Here is a 10,874-nt window from a genome sequence, read left to right as displayed (position 1 = left end):
AAACACTCTCCGACATAAATAACAGCAGGATCCTCTATGACCCACCTCCCAGTTCAGTTCAGTTGAGTTCAGTCGCTCAGTTGTGTTTGACTCTTTGTGACCTCATGAATCACAACATGCCAGGCCTCCCTGTCCATCACCAACTCCCAGAGGTCACTCAGACTCACGTCCATCGAGTCAGTGATGCCATCCAGCCATCTCATCCTCAGTCGTCCCCTTCTCCTCCTGCCCCCAATCCCTCCCAGCATCAGAGTCTTTTCCAATGAGTCAACTCTTCACATGAGGTGGCCAAAGTACTGGAGTTTCAGCTTCAGCATCATTCCCTCTAAAGAAATCCCAGGGCTGATCTCCTTCAGAATGGACTGGTTGGATCTCCTTGCAGTCCAAGGGACTCTCAAGAGTCTTCTCCAACACCACAGTTCAAAAGCATCAATTCTTCGGCCCTCAGCCTTCTTCACAGTCCAACTCTCACATCCATACATGACTACTGGAAAAACCCACCTCCCAGAGTACTGGAAATAAAAGCAAAAATAAACAAATGGGACCTAATTAAACTTAAAACCTTCTGCACAACAAAGGAAACTATAAACAAGGTGAAAAAACAGCCTTCAGAATGGGAGAAAATAATAGCAAATGAAGCAACTGACAAACAACTAATCTCAAAAATATACAAGCAACTTATGCAGCTCAATTCCAGAAAAATAAAGGACCCAATCAAAAAAATGGGCCAAAGAACTAAATAGACATTTCTCCAAAGAAGACATACAGATGGCTAACAAACACATGAAAAGATGCTCAACATCACTCATTATCAGAGAAATGCAAATCAAAACTACAATGAGGTACCCTTTCACGCCAGTCAGACTGGTTGCAATCCAAAAGTCTACAAGCAATAAATGCTGGAGAGGGTGCAGAGAAAAGCGAACCCTCTTCCACTGTTGGTAGGAATGCAAACTAGTACAGCCACTATGGAGAACAGTGAGGCACTATGGACAATAGTGTGGAGATTCCTTAAAAAACTGGAAATAGAATTGCCTTATGACCCAGCAATCCCACTGCTGGGCATACATGCTGAGGAAACCAGAATTGAAAGAGACACATGTACCTCAATGTTCATTGCAGCACTGTTTATAATATCCAGGACATGGAAGCAACCTAGATGTCCATCAGCAGACGAATGGATAAGAAAGCTGTGGTACATATACACAATGGAGTATTACTCAGCCATTAAAAAGAATATATTTGAATCAGTTCTAGTGAGGTGGATGAAACTGGAGCCGATTATACAGAGTGAAGTAAGCCAGAAAGAAAAACACCAATACAGAATAATAACACATATATATGGAATATAGAAAATGGTAATGATAACCCTGTATGCAAGACAGCAAAAGAGACTCAGATGTATAGAACAGACTTTTGGACTCTGTGGGAGAGGGAGAGGGTGGGATGATTTGGGAGAATGGCATTGAGACATGTATACTATCATGTAAGAAACGAATCGCCAGTCTATGTTCGATACAGGGTACAGGATGCTTGGGGCTGGTGCACTGGGATGACCCAGAGAGATGATATGAGGAGGGTGGTGGGAGGGGGGTTCAGGATGGGAAACACGTGTACACCCGTGCTGGATTCATGTTGATGTATGGGAAAATCAATACAATATTGTAAAGTAATTCAGTTCAGTTCAGTCACTCAGTCATGTCCGACTCTTTGCGACCCCATGAATTGCAGCATGCTAGGCCTCCCTCTCCATTAGCCTCCAATTAAAATAAATAAATTTAAATTTAAAAAATAAAAAGCAATATAGAGAGGAAAATCTTGAGTGTAGCCAAAGGAGGCAGGCAAATATGAGTATATCAAAATTATTTTCATTTACAAGTAGTCTGTTAAGCACTAAGTAGATATAATTATATATCCTTAGGCAAAAACATCATTATTCATGTTTCTCAAATTTGAAATTCATGGAAAAACTGAGGATGGGTATAACTTTAGTGTAAACTATTTCTTGGGCTTCCCTGGTGGCTCAGGTGGTAAATACCAAGTCTGCCTGCATGCAGGAGACCTAGGTTCAATTCCTGGGTTGGGAAGACCCCCTAGAGAGGGGAAGGGCTAGCTTCTCCAGTATTCTTGCTTGGAGAATTCCACGGACAGTGGAGCCCAGCGAGCTATAGTTGATGGGGTTGGAAAGAGCCCAACGTGACTGAGCAACTATTTTCAATTTCAAGCTATTTCATGAAGAAGAAATGTCAAAAATTGTTGGTACATATTAATTGTAGGCTTCATATTTTTACTGAAATAGATTTAACACAATCCCTTCACTGTTCACCTGAAACTATCACAAAACTGTTAATCCACTATACACCAATACAAAATAAAAACTTTATATTGTTTTTAAAAAATGCACCAAATAAAGATAAGCTTTAGGGTAATTTTCAATAGTAGGCAAACTCAGGGTTATCATTTGTGTTTATGAACACTATCGAGGCAAGTAGCAATTATTATTTTACTTGAAATTTTCAAAGGAGAAGAGAACACAGGCAGAATTCACATGTAAATGATGTCCAGTGCAAGATAAAGGACAAAATGACATCCTACTTTTACAGTAATAAGAATATGGAAAAGTGGTGATGAGTTACCGTAGGGGACAGACTTGATGAGACTTGCTAAACTCAAAAGAATCTGAGCTACAGGGTTTAGCACTAGACTCACATTGACAGCCTCATTTCAGTTCATCAAAACAGCATTTATTACATTAAATTTATATGCCCTTGATTTTTTTTTAAAGACTAGCTTAGGTGATAAACCATTTTTCAAAAATCAGAGCATCTGAAAGAAGTAAGAGAGAGAAAAGGAGCAGGAGGAAGTGAAGAAGATGTGAAGGTGTCTTAGAGACAGCACATTTGGGAAGAGGGTGAGGCTGGTGGAGACAGTTCTGTCCCTGGAGTCCTGGGATAAGTGCTGGTCTCAAGGGCTCACATCAAGGAGAATAAACAGCCCAAATCCTGCCATGCAACTAGCTGACTTATATATCCAACTGAACTTCTGTTTCTGAGGACTCAGTCTAAGGCTAGGGAGTGATTAGACATCTACAGGTAGAGATGGTTTAAGGATCAAGGTAAGGACTGGGCAGGTGTTATGTCCTAAACAGGCTAGAGGGGCAGGACCCTTGGAGAATGTTAATATGTGTGGAATGATACTAAACAGAGGTACTTCTAGCAGAAGTGAAGGGTGAGGTCTGGAAAGGGAGGTTGAGAGTATATGAACCAGGTGAAGTTACTGAAAGTTAACAAATTAGCAGATCAGTTCAGTTCAGTCACTCAGTCATGTCTGACTCTTTGTAATCCAATGGACTGCAGCATGCCAGGCTTCCCTGTCCATCACTAACTCCTGGAGCTTTCTCAAACTCATGTCCATCGAGTTGGTAATGGCATCCAACCATCTCCTCCTCTGTCGCCCCCCTTCTCCTCTTGCCCTCAGTCTTTCCCAGCATCAGGGTCTTTTCCAAATGAGTCGGTTCTTCACATCAGGTGGCCAAAGTACTGGAGCTTCAACTTCAGCATCAGTCATTCCAATGAATATTCAGGGTTGATTTCCTTTAGGATTGATTGGTTTGATCTCCTTGCAGTCCAAGGGACTCTCAAGAATCTTCTCCAGCACCACAGTTCAAAGCATAAATTCTTTGGTGCTCAGCTTTCTTTATAGTCCAACTCTCACATACAAACATGACTACTGGAAAAACCATAGCTTTGACTAGACGGACATTTGTCAGCAAAGTAATGCCTCTGCTTTTTAATATGCTGTCTATGTTGGTCATGCCTTTTCTTCTATGGAGCAAGCATCTTTTAATTTCATGGCTGCAGTCACCATCTGCAGTGATTTTGGACCCCCCAAATAAAGTCTGTTACTGTTTACATTGTTTCCCATCTGTTTGCCATGAAGTGATGGGAACAGATGCCACGATCTTAGGTTTTTGAATGTTGAGTTTTAAGCCAGCTGTTTGACTCTGCTCTTCACTTTCATCAACTTCAATTCTTTGCTTTCTGCCATGTGTGGTGTCATCTGTGTATCTGAGGTTATTGATATTTCTCCTGGGAACCTTGATTCCAGCTTGTGCTTCATCCAGCCCAGCATTCCTCATGATGTACTCTGCATATAAGTTAAATAAACGGGGTGACAATATACAGCCTTGATGCACTCCTTTCCCTATTTGGAACCAGACTATTGTTCCATGTCTGATTCTGACTGTTGCTTCTTGACCTGCATACAGGTTTCTCAGGAGGCAGGTGAGGTGGTCTGGTATTCTCATCTATTTAAGAATTTCCCACAGTTTGTTGTGATCCACACAGTCAAAGGTTTTGGTGTAGTCAATAAAGCAGAAGTATATGTTTTTCTGGAACTCCCCTGCTTTTTTGATGATCCAGTGGATGTTGGCAATTTGATCTCTGGCTCCTCTGCCTTTTCTCTGCCTCAGAAAAGGAGATATCATTCATTAAATAACAGGTGCCATAGAATTAGGCTTGGCATGAGAAATAGAAAACAAATGGACTTACTGTAGATCACTCTTGGCAAAATATGAGAAAGATGTTGAAAATGACAAGGATCTGTGTGGGATTTCCCTAGGCAGGGTGTAGGAAGGGGCTTTGGGGAGCTACCAGGGAGACTTGCCTGTGTGTGAGAAATAGGAGGAGGCATTTAAGTAGGGTGTTAAGAATTAACTTGTTTCAGACTGAAGTCACTTCATCGGGACACCAGTCCCATAGGGAAATTCCCTAACCCTAGCTTTGGCTCTGATTTTAAATATTTCCCTCTTAGTCCCTGTCTCCACTTCCCGGCTGTGGTGAACTTTTGTAATACTCTAGGGCTTCCCTGATAACTCGGTAAAGAATCTGCCTGCAATGCAGGAGAGCCCGGTTCAATTCCTAGGTCAGGAAGATCTGCTTGAGAAGGGAAAGGCTACCCACTCTAATATTCTGGCCTGGAGAATTCCATGGACTATATAGTCCATGGGGTCACAAACAGTTGGACACAACTGAGCGCCCATCACTTTCCGCTGAAGCCCTACCTTGTTGATTTGTCTTTTCTGGCTTCTTCCTTCTTGCCTTTATCTATTTTTCTTTTTTTTAAAAATCAGGCTGTGGGACTCACAAGTACTATCGTTTCTATTTGGTGCTCTCCCCTTGCCTTCTGATTTTCCACTTCCTGCAAGAGACAGGCTGCCCTCACTGGAGAGAATTCTCAGAGGGGAGCATGTGCTCAATGGGAAACAGTTTCAGTGTACATGCTAAGTTGCTTCAGTCATGTCTGACTCTGTGCCTCTATGGACTCTAGCCTGCCGGACTTCTCTGTCCATGGGGATTCTCCAGGCAAGAATACTGAAGTAACCATGCCCTCTCCAGGATATCTTCCTGGCCGAGGGATCGAATCCCACATATCTTACATCTTCCACATTAGCAAGCAGATTCTTTACTACTAGAGCCACCTGGGAAGCCCAACAGTTTTAGACCCAAGGCCAACTGATGAATGATCACTCTAATGACAGAACGTTTTCTCTCAGCACCCACCCATGATTATAGGAGTTGATTTTCCTCCCCAAATAGGAAAATTAGAAGCATCGAGGGTAACTGGAGTGGAAAATATAGTGTTTATAGTGAGTATGAGATCAATCTTAAGAGACAAATATTTTAAGGTACTCATTCAATAGAAGGAATTCACACCTGTCTCCAATTCTTAAAACCTGTCTATTTACAATTTGCCCCTCTTTAAACTGTAAGTATATATTATAAGACTCTAAAAATTCCCATTTCTCCCGTCTATCCCTGGTTAGTGATATGGTGCCTGAAAATATTTTTTGCTCAAAATATATTACCTGAATAACTGAGTTAATTAATGAATCAAAGTGTACTAAGAAACAAATGTTCAATTTCTGCATGTAAAAAGACTTTAAATATCATGCAGCCCTCCCTCCTCATTCTGAGAAGTGATACCTTTCTTTTTTCAATTTCAGTCATTTCTACACTTAATTTTCTAAGATGTAAGCTGGAGGAGTGCCTCACCTCAGGCACATAGGCCTTGTCAATGGCACCTCTTAAGGCCTTTTGACCCTCTTCACAAGTGAGGTTCCTATATGTGGTAAACACACAATTTTCAAATCTCATACCTATATTTGGCAAATAATTCACATTTGCTGAGTCTCATATTCCTTAAGAGTGAAATGGAGATAATATCCAGTTCCTTGAATGGATAGTCAACGTGGCAGTGTAAAAATATATAAAGTACCATATACCAAGTGATGACTCCAGCTGCTGGCATAGAGCAGTTGCATAATAGATATTAGTTTAATTCCTCCTTGAGTGTTAGGTTCAGATCCATTTTACTCCAGGAACACCATTGGCCATTTAGAATCCTGTCTCATCAACTACTGTTCCAGTAAACCTCCGTAGATAATTTTAAAAACTAGATCAACTGTTCTAAATGGATAACTTCATGACATCTAATGGCTGGTCCCCATGTAAATGGTTGAGTCTAAGTGGAAAGTTGTGATCAATGTCCTTCACAATCAGGAAAAATCTGCCTGTACAAATCCTCCCATACCTTCTCCAGTATCCTCTATGCCTAAGCCACTCTGACTGAAAATGTTTCAAGAATACATCTTTTTCTTTTCTTTCTTTGCTATATGATAAACTCCTCAATGTCAAGTTCAATTACAATCTTGCTATTGCCTTCCCAGAGACGTACCATGGCCCCTGCTGTATATTGATACCCATCTGTCGGTAGGAAAAGACATTCAGCAATATCTTTTTATTTGACTAGTTGGAAACCTGTATCTCCTTTAATTAGAGTAGCATTCGAGGCTACAGAACATATCCTATTCACCTTTGTATATGTCTTATTATTTGCATGTTCAAAGAAGGCAGAAGTATGGAATATGCCAAAATCTCCTGCTGCTTTCACCAAGATTAGGAAAACCTGTGTTTTCATCTCTGTATGTGAATAAGAAGTGATGTATTTAGTGGTATTTCTAGACATGATGACTTTAAATCACACTGGTGTTAGCCACACAGTCTTCCGCTTGCTGGGCATCCCTGGCCTTGAGGACCAGCACATATGGATTTCCATCCCCTTCTTCATTTCCTATGCTATTGCCCTCTTTGGAAACAGTCTGGTCATCTGCATTATCCTCACAAAGCGCAACCTTCATGAACCCATGTACCTTCTCCTCTGCATACTGGCTGGAGCAGACATTGTCCTCTCTACGTGCACAGTCCCTCAGGCCTTGGCCATCTTCTGGTTCCACGCTGGGGAGATCTCCCTGGATCGCTGCATCACTCAGTTCTTCATCACACACAGCACTTTCATGTCTGAGTCAGGGATCTTGCTGGTGATGGCATTTGACCGCTACATTGCCATATGCTTTCCACTGAGATACAGCACTATTCTTACACACACACTGATTGGGAAAATAGGAGTTACCATCTTTCTGAGAAGTTATTGTACAATTTTTCCCATAGTATTCCTTTTGAAAAGATTGAATTTCTGCCAAAATAATATCATACCCCACACCTTTTGTGAACACATTGGCTTGGCCAAATATGCTTGTAATGACATTCGAGTGAACATCTGGTATGGACTCTTTGTCCTAATGTCAACAGTGGTTTTAGACGCCCTGCTAATTTTTGTTTCCTATGTGCTGATTCTCCATGCTGTCTTCCACATGTCTTCCCAAGACGCTCGCCACAAGGCTCTCAACACATGTGGCTCTCATGTCTGCATTATCATTCTCTTTTATGGACCTGCCATCTTCACGATCCTGACTCAGAGGTTTGGTCATCACATTCCACCTCATATTCACATCTTGTTGGCTAATGTCTGCGTTCTGGCTCCACCTGTGCTGAACCCTATCATTTATGGGATCAAGACCAAGCAAATCAGGGAGCAGGTGGTTCACATATTTTTTCCAAAGCAGAAATAACTCCAAAGGAGGAACAGACTTTTCATCATCTCTAGCTGTTCATGATATGAACTACAGATGTGGTGAGTGGAAACACTGTTGATAAACTGAAACATAAATGTCTCAGTGAATTCTGTTTCCAGGGGAGGTCACAAGGTAGATTTCAGAGTTTACAACTTCTGCTATCAAAGCAACAGAGAGTAGTACCATGTTTGACTGAGCATGGTGTGTCCTACATAGAGCCTGTGAACTTCTAAATCATGTATCCTTCATGTCATTAGCTTGATTTGGTAAAAGATGAAATGAGTACTGATTTCTGGTTTTGAATTTCTTCAACCATTCCTGACTGAGTTTCCTACTCTTTGAGACATCTTGTGACATCCTTGGACAATCATATAAAAAGGGTACCATTTGTCAGTTGGGCAGGGAGTATAACTTCTGGAGCCTAACGGATAGCATTGTTTCTATATTTAATAATCCTATATTGTACATTGGAAATTTGTTAACTTGAGAGTTGATATTATGTTTTCTCACCACACGTAATCATACACATATACATATACAAGTTGCACCTATGAGGAGGGTGATGAATACGTTCATTAACTTGATTGTATTATTTTGCTATATATGTATATGTATATTCGATATATTTATATATCAAATCATCTGATTGTATACTTTATAAATATACAATTTACATTTGACAAATATCTGACAAAATTTTTTGGAAAGAAAAACAGTTTATTCTAATGAATTCACACCAGTAGCATCAGAAAAGCATGTTTAAGAGACTGCAATGATCTGAGTAGCCCCAAACTCAATACCATCTCAATGAACTTCCATAGAATGAGAAAACCCTCTTCCTCAGCAATCCTGAGGAAGCACAAAAGTTATTAATGATTGAGGAGAGGTTTACTTGGTGGTTTCACACTTTAAATCTTCACTATCAATTATATTTGTAATGTTAAACCAATGTGGGCATGAGAGATGGTTTTCCACATCTTTGATTGGAACTTCTTGATTAAGCTAACCTGTTCACCAATGTTTCACAAGGTTCTAGCACCTTGTGAAACCCTCACAAAGCTTAAGGTCACCCTGATTCTGAGCACACTCAAGAAATTGTTCCACCTCAAAGGAACATGAGACTTGCTGTTGCTGCTGTGTATGGCATAAAATGTATAACACATGAAAAGATGCTCAACATTACTAATTACTAGAGAAATGCAAATCAAAACTAAGATGAGATATTACCTCACACCAGTCAGAATGGCTATCATGAAAAAACTCTACAAATAATAAATGCTAGAGAGGGTGTAGAAAGAAAGGAACCCTTGTAAACTATTGGTGGGAATGTAAATTGGTATAGTCACTATAAAGAATAGTATGGAAGTTCCTTAAAAAACAAAAAATACAGCGACCATATGACCCTGCAATCCCACTGCTGGGCATATATCTGGAGAAAAATATCCAAAAGAATGCATGCACCCCAATGTTCATTGCAGCACTGTCTACAATAGCCAAGACATGGATGAAGCCTAAATGTCCATCAACAGAGGAATGGATAAAGAAAATGTGATATGTACATATTACTCAGCCATTAAAAGGAATGAAAGAATGCCATTTGCAGCAACGTGGATGGACCTAGAGATTGTCATAGTGAGTGAGGTAATTTCAGAGAAGGAGAAATATTGTCTGACATTCTTTATATGTGAAATCTAAAAAGAAATGACACAAATGAACTTATATACAAAACAGAAAGAGACTCACAGACTTAGAGAACAAATTTATGATTTTGGAGGGGATGGATGGGGAGAAGGGATAGTTAGGGAGTTGGGGCTTGACTTGTAGACACTTCTATATTTACAGTGGGTAACTAACAAGGACCTACTGTATAACTCATGGAAGTCTGTTCAGTGTTATGTGGCAGCCTGGATGGGAGGGGAATTTGGGGGATAATGGATACATGTATATGTATGACTGAGTCCCTTCACTGTTCACTTGAAACTATCACAGCATTATTAATCGGCTCTACCTCAACACAAAATAAAAAGTTAAAACAAATGTATGACCTCTAAAGTGTTTCCTCATTAACATATGTCTCAGCCTCATGCATTCTGATTAGTTTTCCCCCAACATGAATGACTGGGTGAATATAACGGAGGTTTAGCACAGATGAACATGATTTGAACCTGGTGTAGCAGTCAGCACCCCAGCATCTCTGAATTAATGTTCTGATCAGAAGTGTTTTCTATTGGAAGGTTTTTAGTCAAAAGAGGGAATGGTGGAAACCTCTGCCCTACTGAGGTCTGGGAAAGTCATTCTGGCTTCTGCATAGTTTAACTTAAATTTTGCTGACCAGAGCATCCTGTTTTGTGGCCTTTCAGACATGCATTGTACAGCTGGGTTGGTCATTGAGGAAGGGAACTCATTTGAAATTCAAAACAGAGTAGCTGTGATTCAGAGGTGGCTCTTATAAAACACGATTTTGTAAATGTTCCTGTTTTACTGAAAACTTGAATTTTCTGACTATTACTACAGACCAGGACAAAAAAACCACAGGTGGGTGTAGTATTATCTCAGATGTGATTACTGCTTGTGTTTTGCTTGTCATGCTGTCTCCTGTATTGGGACTGTTAGATGCCTTACATTTCCTCCCCAGTCCTAGTAAATGGAAATTTTTTCGAGGGCTGAGCCACAACACTGACCTCACTGGGAAATGAGTCTAATTTCTGGGTCTCCAGCAAGATGCCATGTCAGTATCCTCCATTCTCTGTACATCCCCTGCCCAACCAGTGCCTCTTTACCTACACCCTACTCATATAACTGACCTTCCTATGTACTTTCCCCAGACCCCAGATAGTTGTTGTTCTTATCAAAGGGACAGTGAGGGGACATGCCCCATTTACTGGTTTCCTGGTAACTAATG

The 10,874-nt window shown here is 40.5% G+C and overlaps 1 protein-coding gene across 1 annotated transcript; it reads left to right on the top strand.

The window, feature by feature from the left end:
- Positions 1-7,024: 7,024 nt before the first annotated feature.
- LOC120876703 (olfactory receptor 52B4-like) lies at positions 7,025-7,969 on the top strand. Its single transcript, XM_040258675.1, has one exon. The coding sequence runs from the start codon at positions 7,025-7,027 to the stop codon at positions 7,967-7,969; it is 945 nt and encodes a 314-aa protein (XP_040114609.1).
- The last annotated feature ends 2,905 nt before the right edge of the window (positions 7,970-10,874 follow it).

The sequence above is a fragment of the Oryx dammah genome, unplaced genomic scaffold (assembly GCF_014754425.2).
Source record: "Oryx dammah isolate SB20612 unplaced genomic scaffold, SCBI_Odam_1.1 HiC_scaffold_17, whole genome shotgun sequence".
In the NCBI taxonomy this organism is placed as follows: Eukaryota; Metazoa; Chordata; class Mammalia; order Artiodactyla; family Bovidae; genus Oryx; species Oryx dammah.
Note: the sequence above shows the minus strand (reverse complement) of the source record. Positions and strands in the feature narration are given on the sequence as shown.

What these genes read in the sequence shown, in the direction of transcription:
- LOC120876703 (XM_040258675.1), top strand. Translation starts at nt 7,025, where the DNA reads ATGATGACTTTAAATCACACTGGTGTTAGCCACACAGTCTTCCGCTTG.